The following is a 17,813-nucleotide window of genomic DNA, read 5'->3' on the forward strand; positions in this document are numbered from 1 at the left end:
TCTGCCGATTGTAGCCCGAGCCGCTGCTAGGAATTACAGCGAGAGCTGGTAGTGAAACGGTTAACAAATAATGATGATTGTCAGAGCTTGTTAACCGCAGTTATTTTCAAGACATATGTAAATCTGTATAAACACCTAAGTGTGGTATACAATCTAAAACATACTGTTTAAATCTGTAAACGTTCCTGAGTTAATTTCACTATGGGAACGTTAGTTGCAGCTTCCTGGATTTACTGTGTTTGAATTCATACCCATGAACATAAAATTAAAATTAGTCTAAATATTTGTCGAGAATTAATCACCTGATAAATTTAGCTCTTTTTCATTTTCATGAATTATTCATCATCTCCTCTCCCTTCCGTTGATGTGTTTGGATATTTACAAGAACTGAATTACCAGTTTGTGTTACAAAATCCAGCATTCCAGGCGATCTGTAAGGTGCTCCCCTTGGAAACTGTTCCACTTGTATTTTATGGTACTTCTCTGTTTCTTGAAGAACTCGTTTCAGTTATTAAGAGAGGTGTAAATAAGTTCGTACAGCAAATACTTTGCAACAAAATGTTTTTATGTCTTGTAGGAATATAATGAAAGCTGGCCTCAGTTCATCAAACCAGCCTACCCAGCTCCCTCTGTAGGGTCTTCCTACCCTTGGGCAAATGAACACTTCCCCCCAGCTTAGTGTCATCTGCAAATTTACTGAGGATATATTCAAGCCCCTCATCCAGATAATCAGTAAGGACATTAAACAGGGCTGGCCCCAATACTGACTCCTGGGGAACAGCTGAATTTAACACCATTCATCACCACTTTCTGGGCCTGGCTGTACAGCCAGTTTTTTACCCAGAGAAGAGTACACCTGTCCAGGCCATGGGCTGCCAGCTCCTGCAGGAGAATGCCATGGGAAACAGTGTCAAAGGCTTTGCTGAAGTCTGGGTAGAATACATCAAAACTCTTTCCCTTATCTACCAGGTGGGTCACCTGATCAAAGGAGGAGATCAAGTTGGTGAAGCAGGACCTGCCTTTTATGAATCTGTGCTGGCCTGGTCTAATCCTCAGGTTGTCCCTAAAAGTCTGTGTTGGCATGAATGCTTAGAAGCAGTATTATTAAATACTGTGACTGTAGGAGTCAGCAGTTACGTAAAACTTATCTGAAAAAGAGAAAACTCCTATAACACAGTCTCACCATAGAGAATACCTGAGCTTGCCAAAGAGAAAAGATAATTGTGTCCCAAGGAGGTGTTTGCTCTCGAATGGCCTCAGGCAAGGCTGACTGAAAAGTTATCAACCACCAGATATTACAAAGAGAAAAACAAAAACCAAAAAACCTTTTAATGAAATTCTTGAGTGAATAGAAGCACAGATTAGATACGTTCAACACATTAGATAGTTCAAAAGTTAAGTGATTCGTGTACACATAGGGGACTTTCTTTCAAACCACAATTCCTGCCTTCAATGCAGGCAGCAAAAGTCCAGATTTTCTGAATGGTGTTTAAGTTCCCCCATCTACTGTTGGAAGCCTAATTTCTCACCACAGCTCATTAAATAAATATTCCCCATTAAATAAATTGCGAGCAAACATCACTTCCCTTCTTTCAACTCGCTGAAATAGATACCATCTTGAACTTCCCATTGGGTGATGTCTTTATATTTGTTGCTTTCAAACTCAGTTTGTTACTATTAATTAAATAACAAATCAGAAAATGACTTCTAAAATTATGAAAAAGCAAAACCAAATCCCCCACAACACACCCTCATGTGGTTAGTAACTGGTACCAGCACTCACAGAGCATCAAAGGGTTCTTTAAACAGAGACTTTCATCAGTGACGCTGCAAGCCTTCGTCTAATCTTTCATGATTTCCCATGCAGGAAGATCAAAAGAGAAAGAAGAGAATAGCACTGTTCCTTTGGAACAGTGCTCTGTGGGAAAAGTATATGTTTAGCTGCAACGCATGTAAAATGTAAGTGGGAAATTATTATTTACAAGACACATATTTTAATAAACAACATCATTAACTCCCTTTCTTTTCCTATAAGGAACAAGGATTTGTGCAGTTCAAAATCATGTCCAAAGCTCAAGAGATTTCTGGAAGAAAATGAAAAAGAATTAGGAAGTATCTAACATATAAGTCTTCAAAGCAAGAAGATCAATTTATGTTCATTTTTACTTACTGAAACACATTCTGCATATTTTATTGTTTCTGTCATCTTGTTATAAGCCATCCAGAGAGTTTTCAAAGAACATTAAGTCCTACAAGTAAACAAATAGTGAATGGTAACAAAGGTACAAAAATGCAACAATTAATATCAGAAATCATGCTTGTAAGGCTTTTGTTACATAAAATAATTAGATTAGTCAATCATTTTCTATTATTCTGCCACTGAGCAATAAGAATGCCAGAGGAAAATCCAAAAATCTTCAGTAACATGAGTTATGCTTTTAACCTAATAAATCCAAAATATATAGGTTGCTGGTATTTTAGACCAGTGAATAATTTAAATAGTTTTGTCCTTTTATTTATATATTGTGATGTACAAATTCTGGACTGTTGAAACCATTGTATACTAATATTAACATGTTAGTGTTGTCAAGAGCAGCACAAGATCTCTTTTAGGCAATGGTTTGACTTTTCATTGCATGTGTGCCTTTGTAGAGTCCCAGCCAACAGCAAGGACCTCTTTGGTCCCTGTCTGTCCAGCTCTTGGGACCTCTTGATGTTTCATACTTACAATGAGAAAGCAGGCACCAATCATCACTGCCTTGATTTTCACATCAAGATCTACTGGGACCTGGATCCCAAAGTTAGCAGTGTTGGTAAAGACGTTGTTTACAAATCCAGACCAGTACTTGGAAATTTTGCCAATCGTTGACATTTCATTGAGAGCTTTTACCTGCACCAATACAAAACAAAACAAAACAGGAATAAGCCTAGGTGTAAATAAATCAAGTACTCACTGATTATATCTCCACAGAAATAATAACTGTCCTGACATGCAGAGTACTCTATAGTTGTCAGGCTGTTCTTTTCTTCTTGTCATTGGAATGCTCTACAAGTGTCAGATTTGCCTTTAGGAAAGGCACACAAGAAAGGGTCTCTCTTGCAAATTTGGAGATGTCAGAATCTTCAGAGCTGACAGAAAAGCGGGGGGAAGCAATTATGAAAGTTTACACCACTCTTCTTTCACAAGGTTTTTTCTTTTTCCCCTGTCTTCAGTTTCAGATATGCTCCAAGTCACAGCAGCAGCACTGCTGTGGTCCAGTGTCTCCTACAACTGATGAATATGCTCTTGATTACACAGCCACCTCCCCACTCCTCACACAGTAACAAAATTAGGAACATTACCTACTGAAGCAGTCTGATGTGGCTAGAAACACAGAAGTTCTCGTATGATTATGTAACTAAGAGGAAAAGCTTTGTTTACATCAGAGAACTGTTCATGGTTTCTTCAATAGTCTCATTCTCTCTCATACCCTAAATATCGAAAAGGCTCCTCCAAATTACTTCTGTTTTCCCCCTGACAAATGAAGATAAATGGATGCAGAATTGTCAGTTCCATCCAGAAGATATCCGCAGGAATCTGCATGTAGAAGTCAGGAACTCCAGTGCACGTGGTTGTGACTCTGTTCCCAAATTATTGTAATGTACATAACATTATTAAGAGCAGAATGTCAGGATTTTTGATTGAGAATTAGCAAAACTGTAGAATTCTTAACACTCATAAGTAACATACCTCAAAGTCAACATCTTCAAAACAGCCACAAGTTGCATATGGGCCAATTATTTTTAGTACATCTTCTTTACTTTCATTCTTTATCGTGAACTTAGGCAGAAATGGGTCCCAGTTCTGTACAACGTAACCAGCTACTGTACCTGGTGGGGACTGAACTTCTAACTAGCAAACAAAACAGAAAAAAATCATATAAACTAATTTTATATTGGCAAATTTTTCCATAATACTTTGTCATTTGTATAATTACAAAATATTTATTTCATGCAGTTATATATAATTTTACCAAACCACGAACTGGACATCTAACGGCTGTTTAATGGTGCATTGAAATACAGTGCTCAAAGGCTCCACTATCACCTAACATCAAATGTAAGGATTTGATAAAAGTTATACTGTGGTGAAAAACAAGAAAAACCCTCTAATGTGTGAGTATCCCATAGGCTATTTTATGCAGTAACTGTGCTACCCAGGAATCTCTCCTCTGAAAATCTGGATGCAGAACTGAGAAAGTAGGTAGAAAGTCTCCCTATAAAAAGTTTCCTTAAATAATACCTATGAATGACAATTCAAAAATCAGGAGAAAAGATTACATTCTTGATAAGATCTGCATTTTTCACTCAAAGCAGCTGATTATTGCAATTTTCTATGGCCTTGAAGAGGTGGAGCCCTGACACAATACACCAGCTTCCCCAGAGAGCTGCTTCCCAGCACAGCCTGCACTGCCAGCCCCAGGAAAAGTCCCTCCTTCCCACTCTGTGTTTGCAGTTAGTGATGCACACTCACAGCACTAAATGATGTCGGCCTGAGCAGGGTGAGCAGTGGTTCAGGGCCGTACCTAAATGGAAGGAGATCTGTGTTGTCTGATGTAGGGCTCTATTTTGGATGCCCATGAGATGCATGCTGGGAATGTTACTTCTAAAAGGGCCTTGTTTATCAATAATTGCTTCTAAATGAAGGCCTTCACATTCTTTTTTCACTTGAGGTGTTGCCTCATCAAGTGCCAAGGCAAGAAGAGAAGCTGCCTCCATGCAGCTCAGTCTAGGAATTCCTTCCTGCCATCCTCACTGAGGTCATGCAAAGCTTAATTAATGCAGAGCACATGCAGTGAGATGCTCGAACAAAATGCAATTAGGCAACACTCACCTCTTGCAGGAAGCAAGGGAACCAGCAGCTGTTGCATCTCAAGGGTCTGTTCACTGTAATCACCTCTCGGCCAGAGTTATCAGCAATCCTTATGGTGAAAGACCTTATAGGTGAACACAAGTTACGATCGAAGCAACCATTTTCTTCCACTGCAAAGTAAACTCTTTGTCCCAAATGGTTTTTTATCTCATATTTGCTGCAGGTCTCTGTGCCAAGTATGGCTAATAAAGCAAAACAAGTTGGAAGTTGCCTTAGCATAAGGTTAGATTAGAGATCGCCTCTGCCAAGACTCATTGAATTCTGCTCTGCATTACAGCCCCTGTCTTCTTTGTTGCATATACTATAAAATCTGTGAACAGAGACTGTTTAAAAATCACTTTTAAATGGTGACATAAAGGAAATGTATGATAATCATGAAATAATAATGTCACAAAACAGAATTCATATGCTGAGTTTTGGTTTTGGCTTTTCTTACTTTGTACTCTGTGAAAAATAGTGATACAAGGCTATACCACTTCAGTGACACAACGTTCACTCAGAGAGGTGCCCAAGAATCAGGACAAAACTTCTCAAAGAGGAGAAATACATGTGAGGAATACATTTTTAAAGTATTTAACTTGTTGAACATGAAACTGAAATTTTGAGGAACCATGTAAATGAAACTATAATGCTTTCAGACTTTCCTTACTTTATTCACTTGCAGCACGTTCATCATTGTTTAAGACAATAATCATCTTTCCAATCCATGGTCAAATTAAATCTTTAGTAACTTTGAGGGAAGGATTTTAGGTCTGGGGCACTGTAGCTTTCCTCTCTTCATCTCACCACACTGACACCACATCAGAGGCCTGATGGAAGGTCAGCATGAAGCTGGGTTTGGAAGCCCTTTAGAGACAGCTGTGTACCAGCAGTGTTAGAGCACAACAAGAGTTACACCATACCTTCAAGGAGCTCCACCTGCTGATGAATAATGATCCGGTCAAGCTGTTCCAAAAACAAAGAACAAAAATATAAGCTGGTGAGTATGGGAAGGTCTGGGGCTGCTGGTGATCACCAGTCTATTTGCATTCCTTTCCTTCCTGAGTTCCCCAGAGAAACTCTCTCTGCTGGAAACCATCCTCACCTGTCAGTTGGTTACAAATGCAGGAGAAAAGATGGCCATGACACCCAGCTTTTCTGTGCTTATAGTCCCTCCAACATGCTCTGCTTTGGAAAATAATCATAAGTATTGAGAAACCTTAATTTCAGCCTACCTCCCAGTGTTATGTGACTTTTCAATGCATGTTTTATGTGACAATTTAGGCTTTGCTGGTTTCTTCTCCTTAAATTCCAGATGGGCATCAGACGCCTGACAATGAATTTTGCCATCACTCACAGCTGAAGACAGAAAGCTCACAACAGACATCTGAGACCAGCACGTCACAGCTCTCCAGCGTATGTATATTTCACAATTGACAAATCTTGCCTGCTACACATTCAAACAGTTGCAGCTATTTATCAGTTCCAGCCATCTCCTGCAGCTAGTTCAGACAGTAAAGAAAAGCTGGTAATAGAGAAACTTCCAGATCCCTTTCATTAATCTCTGAAATGTGCATGCCAGTAATTGAAATAATAAAAAATATTTGGACTTAAAAATCTTCTCCCAAGAAGCTTTGCTGTTTGTCATTTAGATTTCATGAGATATGAGAAGCCTTGGAGCTCATGGGAAGTTAGCACAGCTCTGCTGATGAAAAATGAATAAACAGGTTAAAGATGGCAGGGCTATTTTAATATTTTAGTATTGATTTTAATATGGATTTCTTTCCCCCACACCGGCTTCCACGGAGGATGGAAAAATAATGAGACTGAACTGCTAAAAACTTTGAGTGATTTTGCACTGCGTACCAGTTTGTTGTGAACAAAGCATAGGCAGTGTTTAGCCAACAGGCAGCACCATTTGTTAGGCTTGCTTGTTTTGCCTTGTTGCTGCAAAGCAGCCATTCTGATGCATCTTTCATTGAGGCATTTGTGGATTAAAGGAATTCTGTGCTTGGATTTGAAAGCACAGAAAGCCCTTTGCTTTTCATGGGTCTCAGTCCTCTCCAGCTGGAATGTGCTAAAATTTCTTATGCAAAACTACATCTTAGCATTTAGTTTTGTGGGCACTACATTTACAGCTCATAATTCTGACCAAATCTAAACTAAGAAGCTTCTTACAAAACTGGTAAAGCCTGGACAACAACACAACGTTGAGCTGCTTGGAAAATTCTTCGGTCTCTTCCCCATCTATTCCTGCTCTGGGTAAAGGTTCCCCACTCTTGTGATGGACTCCACACAATTCCCAGAACTACAACTATAATCTGGAGGGTAATCACATTTTTTGGGTAACCCATTTTTGTAGAAAATTATTTAGAGTGTCACTTTTGAGATGATTACAGAAATCAAGGTCTCGGTTCAGCAGGGCAAAGGCAGTTTATCACCAGGCTCTGAAGCACCTCAAAGAGCCAAACACATCACTCCTCGGCCCAAATGACTTCAGTGTGCATTTGCATAGTGACAGATGTTTTCTGTTCCTCTCATCCAGTGCTACACGCTGTGCCCTTGAGCTCCTGCTTAGCATAAGGCTGTGGGGATCTCTATGAGATTCACTGGGGCTGGATCCTGCTTTCAGAGGCAAGCATGTTATGGCCTTATTAAGAAATATATTCAACTTTCTCAAATAAATCTATCCATCTATCTTCCCTGCTCCTGCTGGAGATAATCCCAGAACCTCATTTCTATTTGTTATCTTCTATTTATTCACAACCACTTTCGATACAATCCTTCTTCTGTTGAAATCATTCTCTAAATTAAATGCCTTTTTTTTTCCCCTCAGGTTGTTTTCTCCTCCAGGGGTGACAGCTGTCAGAGTTTCTGCTCTGATAGCATTTTTTTAATCTAAAAATGAAAAATTTGCAGTCTTGTTTTAAAGCAGGTTTTCTATTCCCTGTGTCCTTTAGATGGTAATTCTCTGTGCCTGCTCCAGTTGGGAACCCGCACCCATAACACACACACAACCAGAAGCATACATGGTATGCTCCATCAAAAATCTCCAGTTCATCCAGAAATACCTTCCGTCACCTGTATGAGTGGTTCTGCCTGAAAGTTCTAATACAGATGGTGGGTTCCCAGGACTTTTCTCTGGCCAGAAAAGGAGACACTGCGGGCCAGGCTGATGCCTTCCCCTCACAAATGCAGCCTCACAGGAGTCACCTCAAGAGCAAACTGAGAATAATTAGTAAGGGCTGCAGCACAGACACATGGTTATTGAGCTGAGAATGAGGACTTTATGTCAGATGTAAAACTTTCATAAAATGGAGTAGCAGAATTTGCTTCCCCACATTGTACAGATAAAGTTAAGGTGTAATTCGTATTCATGCAGAAAGCTGAATATGTAACCTGCCAAGTATTGACGACCACAATCACTTTTCAACTAAAAAATGTAGCTCCACAGTCTGTGAACAAATGCTCCTGTAATTGACAACACATATCATTTTGTGCACGGGCTCCATGAAATGAAAATCATAACTTCACATGAAAGATGGTTTCTGAAGGGTCTCTCAGCTTTGTTAACTGTCCTAGGTTCCAAATAGAAATTGCATTCAATTTCTGCCTCTATACAAAACCAGAGAAAAGCATCTTTTAACTACAGCCCTCAAGTGATGCATCAGAATCACTGCCTCATAGTTGCTCAGCTCCCCCTTCCCTGCAATGCACTTTTTGGGCACTGCCTCTTTTCTGCCTTGAATCCCAAAACAGAGGTCCAAGTTTGCAGCTGCTCAGGCTTTCTCTTGGTCATCTCCTTGAGAACTTGCTTCTCCCTCTCAGCTTGTGGGCATGAGGAATTTGCCCCAAAGACCTCCATGTTCCTCGGGGAGAGGAGTGTGATTCCCTCACACACTGCTGGTTTTAGTCAACCAGATGAGTTCTGAGGTCAGCCAGGGTTTGGCAGTGGTTTCCCTTAAGGAGTTGGAAGGAAACTGGGGGGACAATGAGAGGTGTCATAGTATGACCTAGAAAAAGTCCTAAAAAGAAGAAAATCATGTCTGAGGGCAAGGAGAGCTGCATGAACAGCAAATGGATTTCTGCAGAAATGAATAGCAGCAATGAAGGAAGAGCTTATAATTTGTACATTCCTTATCTCATTGTAAATGTCAAACATCAGAAAATCTCTCCATATCCAGTTCCCCCCCTCCACAAGAAAAAACCCCAAACACTCCCACCCCCTGAATATTAAAGGAGTCCATGATGAAACAGAACAGTTCTAGCATTGGGAAAGATTCTGGACCTGGTTCAGGTACTCCAGCCCTGGTGGCAAGTTATGCATGTCTGAGGCTTGCTTCCATGGACCTGCAGGCTCAGTAGGCTTGTCCTGCTCTGGCAGATCCAAAGAACCAGGGAGGTAGTCCTTAAAGACTGGGTTTGTTTGCCCTTGAGATTCTGCAGGGAAAAAAAGAAGAAAAAAAAATAATAGTAATGATCAGGGCCAAACAGCAGCCGGCAGAATTGAGACACCAGCGTCACATTCTGCCTGTGCCTATACCAGCGTCTGAGCTTGGATGCACCTTGGCTGTCTGCTGCAGCTGGTCTCAGTGCCAGCACCTTCCCACCGCTGCAGTAACACTGGCTCTGCTCTTGCAGCATGTGCCAGCTGCAGCTCTCAGCACATCTATGGCAAGTCCTCACATTAACAGAGCCCCTACACCTTGGCAGCAAACAGCCACCAAACCATTTTTATCTCCTTTGTGACAGTATTCAGGCATAGCATGGTCTGAGCTCCAGAAGGAATTTTGGGTTTAGGTCTGAAGCTGCCTTTTGCAGTTGTGGGTTTAATTGAGGTCCTTTAGCTTTATTTGAACCCACTGTGGCTGATTCATCGTTTAATCATATTTTGATCTTAATTTGCCTTTGCAGCCACTGCTTTCCTTCAAAGTCAGAGACCACGGGAGGAAGAAGAAACCCCTTTGAATTTGTATCTGGCTTTTAAAAATGTATAACTGGTGGATAAATATTTTATATGCTCTTCTGCATCATTTTACCTCACAGGGTTCTGTTACTGCTATAACTCTTGTTGTTACATGAAATGCCATGAAGTGGCCGAGTGTTAGTGTTAGTGTTAATAAAAAGGAAAAAGACAACAAATTGCAGTTCTACCTGTCAAATTTTAAGCTATACAAAAATCAAACAGTAAATGCATTAAATATTGATGACATCCTAAGCTACTTTGAGTCTTTGTCTATTTTCATGGCTGCTTCCTACTTCATTTACAGTGTGGGAGAACTTAAAAGTTATGACAAGATGCAGTGAGCAATCTGCAGAGGTACTGGTTCCTAACAGAAGCATATTACCAAGTTCCTTCATTATAAAAACTATATTACAGAACTTGACTATTTTGTTGCTCTTGTTAATTACTATGCATTAAAATATACAGAAGCAGATCTCTTTTTATATGGCTAAATATAAGCAAAATGTATACTTTTCCCCTAAGGGAAAAATGTATATTCCAAGAGTACAACAATGCTCTAAAATCTGTTTCCTGCTACATAACTTCTGGTGCTGTAAATACTGAATGTCTGAAGTATTTGGTGGGGGAATAAAGGAGTAAGCATTACATTGCTGGAGCTCCCTGGGCCAGCATCTGCCTCCGTACATCACACCAGGGCTATCCCTGTGGGGTTGCATTCGTGCTAAGAAAAAGCAGATTTGTGTCCTTCTGCTTAGCTTTAGGATTTGACTGCATGGAAAAAAAAATGAAGGTTGATGGCTTGTGAGAGCAGCATACTCCCGTGTTTATCTACAGCCCTGAACAGCCAAGTGCTGCAGCTCAAAGACAATATGTGACAGAAATGAACTCAAAAAGAAGTAATCTGGTTACTTTCATTTATTCTTCAGATATTTATTTTTCCTGCATGACTCTAGCCAGTTTTGGAAGTGAAAAGCATTTTCATATTTTCAGAGTGGAATAGGAAAGAAGTGCGAAATCTGTGTGAATCTTGGATCAGAACGTGCCCTTCCCATACTGACAGGTTTAAGCACAAAGATACAAGCACCATTTCCTGACTGAATGCAGATACAAACGTTTTGTAATGCACTTTATTCAAATAACACTCCAGTATAGATTTTAGTCTCCTTAGGAGCCTCTTGAATACTGAAAAATTAAAAGAAGCCCAAATAACCGTGCTTTGGCTGCTGTGGTTTTAGCCTGAAACTCTCATTTCATCAGACTGCTGATTGCTGGAAATGTACGAGACTGTAGTTTTCTGTAAACACGATCTAAAAATACAGACTATAGATGCACTTACCTTGAGAGGCCATGAAGCTTCCTGAGTTACTTCTTCAAAGGAAGCCAGGTTAAAAGAAAAGGCTTTTCTTGTTGCAGCAAAGAAAAAAAAGAGCACAGCATGCGCAAAACTTCAGAAGGTGTCTGTCTACTTCATATCAGCTTACAAAGAACTGGAGGAAACGTATCGCCTTTCTCATGTTCCAGAACACTGCATTTTATGTCGATGGACAACAGGGGGAGATGATGCTAACAAACAAGAAAAACATTATTCATTTCAAGTCATTTGCACCAATGGAAAGAGGAAGAAGTGTTTTGTGCATACAAAGAGGCAAAACTTCGATGTACCCACTGGGAAACAGAACACATTAAACCTCAAACTCCACTTTATAATGTATGTATGTATTCTGTGACTATACAAATTCTGCCTTTATAATTCAATATTTATGTTTCCATTTCTGCAGGTACCCTGCAAGGACAGAGGAGGTGATTACCTGCATCTCCCCACTGCTGGCATCCACTCAACACATTTCATGCTTGAAAGAGGATGAGCTGTGTGGGCTCTTTCCCTGCACTTCCCTGTGGGATTCAGTCTTCCCTCCTCAGAACATCACCCCCGAAAGCTGCCCCATGCAACCCCTCCACACCCCTTGGGCTCCACTGCTGGTCACTGAGAAGTGCTTGAATGGACATGAGAAGTGAAATGGGCTGCCTGTGTCCTGCTGCGGGCAAGCACCGTCCATGCCAACACGTAACGCACAATTACCCGCATTGCACCGAGAGCAAAGCAGGAGGAGGGAGGGTAACCTTGACTTACCAGCTCATATTTCTACCTCGAGTGCCCAAGTCGCCATGGAGATCATGCACATGTGAGCCGCAGACAGATATGATGCATGGCTGCAAAATGGCAGAGCCTAAGCAGAGCGCACGGAGGAGCAGGGCAAGGTGTTGGGGAGCATTTCTGCTCTGCTGCCTGCAGGTCCTTCCACTTTGGAGCAGCCCGCAGAAGCACACTGAGCAGATTTATCTCTGGAGAGTGCAGATCAGGGAGATACAGATCTCTGAAAGAATACACGCAAGAAGGAACACAATTTGTACTGAGTATATTAGTAAATGCAAAGCCCACAGTAGAACATGTGAAAATTTGACTGTGCAAAACTGCATGAGAGCTTGTCATTGGGCACTGAGAAGCCACCGAGCAGTGCAGCCCTACTCACAGACAATGTGGTTGCTGAACAACTCTGCACTGATCAAATCCTTTCAGATTGGGAAGAAGTTTCCCATCACTGGAAATAAAGATTAGGAATGACTGAAAGTTTTTGCTTCTTTCTCCTTGTCAAAGATGTGCTTCTTCAGAGTGGAAGATCTAACCGGGGAGCAGGCACAAAGCTCCAACAAACTCCCTGAAGAAGAAAGGGAGAAGAAAGCACCAGGTAAATATGATAAACCTAACTTTGACAGTGGTGGATGACAAACTTCAAAAGGCAGCTCAGGTACGACAGTCACCCACCCTTAATGAGGAAAAAAGTTTGCTTTGCATCTCAGAAAACCACTCCAAAAACATTCCAGTACTTTTGTCAACGTGTAAAGCAAGAGGAGGGCAATAAGAGAAATGTGCCCAATACAAAACAAAAAACACATACTAAGAGATATATACTGAAGGAAAAGGTTTCAAATGTTTACAAAGCATTTTCTGAGAGCCACAAACAGCACTCTGGTCCATCCCCACACCCACACTGTGCCTGCAGCAGGATCCCCAACCTGGGCAGCGGGCAGGAGGACAGTGGGAAGGAGAGTGGAGCTGGTGGACATGTGTGGGCTCCTTCCAGGAGCACTGTGGTAGCAGGGGAAGGTCCAGATGTGGGAAGGAGCCAAGCTTCAGTGTTCCACTGCTCATGAAATAAACATTTCCCTGGAGTGGTTCTGCCCCAAAGAACTCATTTCCTGGCATTATTCACAAAATTGCAGTAAGTGGGTAATAGGAAGACATAAAACTTGGCTTGATGTACATTTTCTATGTTGTTTTTTTTTCCATTTCTCTCATAGATTTCCATATCTTTCACAATGCCCCCTTCCTACCTTATTGTTTTAGACTGAAACAATCATTTTAGTAGATTGTATCAATTGATTTCTGCAGGATCTGAAAATGAGCCTTGCATTGAGATAAGTTTTTACAATTAAAATTATTTTATTTAATCTCAGTTTATTTATTTTTTTATTAAGTACCCACATATTGGTCAAAATCCACTCCAGCTGTGATTAAAGACAGCATCACTTAGGACTGAAGGAACAGAAGACTTAATCATATTTATCCGTAAATGCAGCCATCCTTTGGTGCTATTTAAAAACACATAGGGAAAAACTACAAGCATGGAAGGGACAACTAATGCAACGAATACTAGCTGACTGTTAAGGAATTCCACAAGCTGAATGGCAGCACCCAATTTCTGCCAGGACAATGAGCTCAGCCTCATTGCCCCACACTGAAGATGCTGGGGGTCACGGCCTACATTTGCTCTACTGCATGGAGACTAAATAACAGGAACAGAGCCTGCTCCCTTCTTCTGGGTGTACGTCCTGCAACACATTCCAGGCCAAAGTGCCAGGAGAAAAACGGGAGACAGCAGCAAAGTTTAAAGTATAAGAAAAAGCTGTTTGTTTCTGGAGGTCAGGACATGCTGTGCCATCCAGCAGCAGACTGCAGGGTGCTGGCCTGCTCTCATCAGTTCACTCTGTACCTCATGAGCAATTCCAGAGCTTCCTGGCTGCTAGGAAAAGGGATAACTAATGCCAATTTCCATTTGAAGTTTCCTTTCACTAAAATACCTATCGTCATCAGCTTTAATGCTTAACATTGTCATTTTCTACTTTTATAGGAAATTATGTGGCCTTTCATCCCTTTCTTAGATTACCCTTTAGCACAAGAAGAAATGCCGTGTGAGTGCAAGAATCAGACGAAACTGTGCAATTAGCTCCAACTTGCAGATTTTTATACAGTATTACATTCTGCACTGGAAAATGCATATTAGAAATTTTAATGCTACCCCCAGCACATGCTGATATGGATCAGAGTCCAAGTCACCAAACCTAAATGCTAGCAAATACAGCAACCAACTGGAAACTTGACAAGTAGCTTCCATACCCATATATTGACCCAATATATGGAAAAGACTGAGCTCAACACCAGACCCAAATATTTCAGTTTGAATCCCATTAAACATGGTTAAGGAAACGTGACCATGAAGATGTTGGTTTATTTAAGCAGACCGATGTGATTTAAGCAAAAGTAAGTCAGTGAAGGAGTAGTGTGGAAGACTTGAAGGTACCTTGTACCAAACTCCTTTAGAGCACGCTCAGTGTTCATTAGGTGCACAGACCTGGGACTCACAAGGGGTGCAGCTTATTGTAAAATTATCAATAAAATTAAAATGATACATTCTAAGATTACCTTCGCTGTATCTTCAGAAAGTCACCATTCAACATTCTAATTCCAAATTCAAACTAAGCCAAATGTGTTTCTTTTTCACTTTAGGAGGGAACAGAGAAGAAGAGAAAGGGAAGAGATATCCACAAAACTGAATGACGTAACAGTAACTCTATCAGGACATCAAAATTAATTTCAGTTTCCCTGAGGTATCTTATTTTAATTAATAAACCCACGATCCTGCTCCATTAATTAGAATACTGAAAGAATAATAGGTGTCAGATGAACTTATTTCTAATAGAGATTTTCATACTGTAAAAAAATAAAAGGAATTAAGGATCTCCCTCAATTTTTCTTCTACATTTAGTAGCAACATTTATATTTTTTACCAGATGCTACAACAAAACTATTGCTCATATGTGAAATGTGAAAACCTCTGGATTTTATATTCATTGCTTTTCTTCAATAGGCCCTGCCTATTGAAGGGATGACAGCGGCTTGCTTACCAAAGAAAATATTTCTTGTGGGACAACAGCTATTTTTATTTCTAATACTATTACCTACTATTAAAACTAAAAAGTCATGGATTTAAAAAAATCCTTCTTTAGTTCTTTCAACAAACTCACAAAACAGCACTTACCCATTAGCCTCACTGTGCCAAACACAATTCTAGGGACACAAACTTCTGTTTTACACCTCAAGTTACCTGGGCCATTCAGTGGTCACCAAGCTGCCATGCTACTGCTCAGATCACACTTTCATATGCATGCTAACCCACTCTTCTGCTCAAATCAGATTTAGATTTGGAGAGCTGAATCTTTTTCACCCTAAACTGTTTTATGTTCCTGTCTTTCTGTATCACAGTTCACTCACCTGTGGAAAATCAGAGCAAATTTTCCCATTTGTTCTCCAGTTGCCAGAAGTGACAAATCTGTACTTTAGATAACTGTGAAGCTCTTTTCAGATTTCTATTACATGAAACAAGAAGGGAGAAGACAATATTAGCTAACTGCCAAAGGTTTAGGTTAGCAAAGTAAGAAAAAATTCTGCACAGATGAAATGGATACTCACCATTTCAGAACTGTTTGTCCCATACATCCTGTTTCTTTCACCTAGCACTATGGCACTGAGGGGCGTTGTTAGCAGACACGGTGGTGTTGGGCTGATGGTTGGGCTAGGTGATCTTACTGATTCCATGACCTGTTACTAAATAGAGCAAGAGAGGCCAGCAGGAAGTTATGCACAACTTGTCCAGTCGGTATATCTGAGTAGCATTTTGTTTAGATAGGTTTCAAACTGACAGGCTGAACATTTTCCCCACTTTACTGAAGAACAGAAGTTATAATATTTGCTATATAAGATAAAAAGGCACCATTAATAGAATTTGTAGCAAAGTTCAGCAACTGAAAAATAAGGAAAATTGCACAGGACCTTGACTAGCAGTGCCAGCAGCTGTTACTGCCCAGATCCTCTCTGTTCCAGCAATCACAAATTCTTCTGGTGCTTGCCTTGTCTAAAGACTTTGCAATGACTTTGATGGTTTATTCAGAAGAAGCCTAATAGTTAATAGAAACAAAATTTGCCTCAAGTAAATAGGGAAGGTCTTTCAGAAGTTTGTCATTAATGTTTTCTTTTCCTGTGACAGTCTTAACCATGGAAGACTGACACCATAGGGGCAATGAACATCCTCAATACTTGCTGTAGTTTTGAGTGAGGGTTCCAAGCTCACAGCTTTGAGGCTTCTGCTCCTAGTGGGCATTAGCACAGATGGCATCACTTATTTCCTAAATTAAATAAATAAGTGAATGAATTTCAGTGCCAGCTCTCACACATTTTGTATCTCAGGTCGAAGTATAGAAATCTACACTACCCATTCCAAGAATGGGAACAATGTTTTCCCTTCCATTTAAATACATGTGCCATTTTCATACAGTAATCATACTAATTTATTCTAATACTTGCATTTTAAATACAATAGACAGGGGAAAAGTTAGGATACCAAAAACCAGAAAATGTAATGAATCATAACAGCAAAAAAAAAAAAAAGAGAATAATTAAGTACTGGATGAAATTCTGCTCTCACTTACTCCAGCAGAACAGTTTACTCTGGTGACTAAGATATAAATGTGGTTTCTTCTATATTTTTTTAGACAAAGAATTATACATCTTATAGACTCTAACATTTGGTTAATGGTTACTAAATCTGGCATTTATGAAGACATTAGGAAAGATTGGTATTTATTTGCAATTTTATTTCCCTCATAGTGAAACGTGGAATCCATACAGCTGTACAATGAAGATGATTAGAATTGCTAGAAATGAAGGCCCTCCTGGGAAAGAAAAATATCAATAGCATAGTTTAACTACATGAACCATAATTGCATTATTAGCTCTGCTGCGTGCTACCACAGGAAAGCTAATGACATGATTCTGAAGAAGCTTTATAGATTATGGAAAACTGGATAACCTCTTGTGCTCCCATTGACAGCACAACTCGTTTGAGATCCCTGCCATCACCGGGAGGAAAACTGTTTCATTTTTCACAAGCCTTCCGAATGTAACTTTTTCTGGAATTTAAATAGTGACTGTACATACACCAGTGGATGAGTAGCCAAAATAACAACTTACCTTTTGTTTAACCTTAGCTGTGGCAAATTTAGCAGTAAATTCAGTCAGAGTCAGTCCTTGTCCAATAGATAGCAGGTGTTGCAGGAGAAGGGAGGAAGAGTAGGCAGTTCTTACTCCAGCATGCACTGGCACCGAGTGGAAGACAGGGGATTCGTGCCATAATCTGTCAAAGAAGTGATTTTTTTTTTTTATTTTTTATTTTTTTTTTTTTTTGAGTTCCAAATGCACTATCTACTAAATCAGTCTCCATACAGTTTGCTACCTGGGATCCAGCTTAAAAGCAGAAAACCAAAATCAGGTTTCTCATTTTAACAAAATGCCAATGCAGCAAGTTCACTTTGTTCCTGCATTTTACTCTCCCGCCCAGGCTGCAAAGACAGTTACCTGAAAAACCACAAACTTTTCCAGTAGTTACTGCAACGGAGGAAAGGTGTTATCAAGTCTGAAAACACAAGGCAATACAACACAAACCTAAAATGTTGGATGTAGGAGACACATCTTTGCATCCACATCACCGCCTTATTTGAATAACTGACTCACAACGTGCAGTTCATCCCCCTGATGACAGCAAACAGTATATGTTTGTCCAT

The 17,813-nt window shown here is 40.2% G+C and overlaps 1 protein-coding gene across 2 annotated transcripts; it reads right to left on the bottom strand.

The window, feature by feature from the left end:
- Positions 1 to 1,297: 1,297 nt before the first annotated feature.
- LOC140256119 (phospholipid scramblase family member 5-like) lies at positions 1,298 to 17,382 on the bottom strand. Of its 2 annotated transcripts, XM_072344404.1 has the most exons (12): positions 17,224 to 17,382; positions 15,667 to 15,801; positions 15,469 to 15,563; positions 11,989 to 12,574; positions 11,194 to 11,420; positions 9,180 to 9,331; positions 5,815 to 5,857; positions 4,874 to 5,094; positions 3,731 to 3,892; positions 2,729 to 2,890; positions 2,171 to 2,249; positions 1,298 to 2,084 (listed from the first exon to the last, which is right to left on the bottom strand). In XM_072344404.1, exons 5-11 carry the CDS (start codon positions 11,204 to 11,206, stop codon positions 2,211 to 2,213), a joined length of 792 nt encoding a protein of 263 aa, XP_072200505.1. In that variant the 5' UTR covers positions 11,207 to 11,420; positions 11,989 to 12,574; positions 15,469 to 15,563; positions 15,667 to 15,801; positions 17,224 to 17,382; the 3' UTR covers positions 1,298 to 2,084; positions 2,171 to 2,210. The 2 variants fall into 2 exon arrangements, with proteins under 2 accessions (XP_072200505.1, XP_072200507.1); XM_072344406.1 differs by lacking the exons at positions 11,194 to 11,420; positions 11,989 to 12,574; positions 15,469 to 15,563; positions 15,667 to 15,801; positions 17,224 to 17,382 and adding an exon at positions 9,457 to 9,484.
- Between the last annotated feature and the right edge of the window lie 431 nt (positions 17,383 to 17,813).

Source organism: Excalfactoria chinensis, chromosome 9, assembly GCF_039878825.1.
Source record: "Excalfactoria chinensis isolate bCotChi1 chromosome 9, bCotChi1.hap2, whole genome shotgun sequence".
NCBI classification, from domain to species: Eukaryota; Metazoa; Chordata; class Aves; order Galliformes; family Phasianidae; genus Excalfactoria; species Excalfactoria chinensis.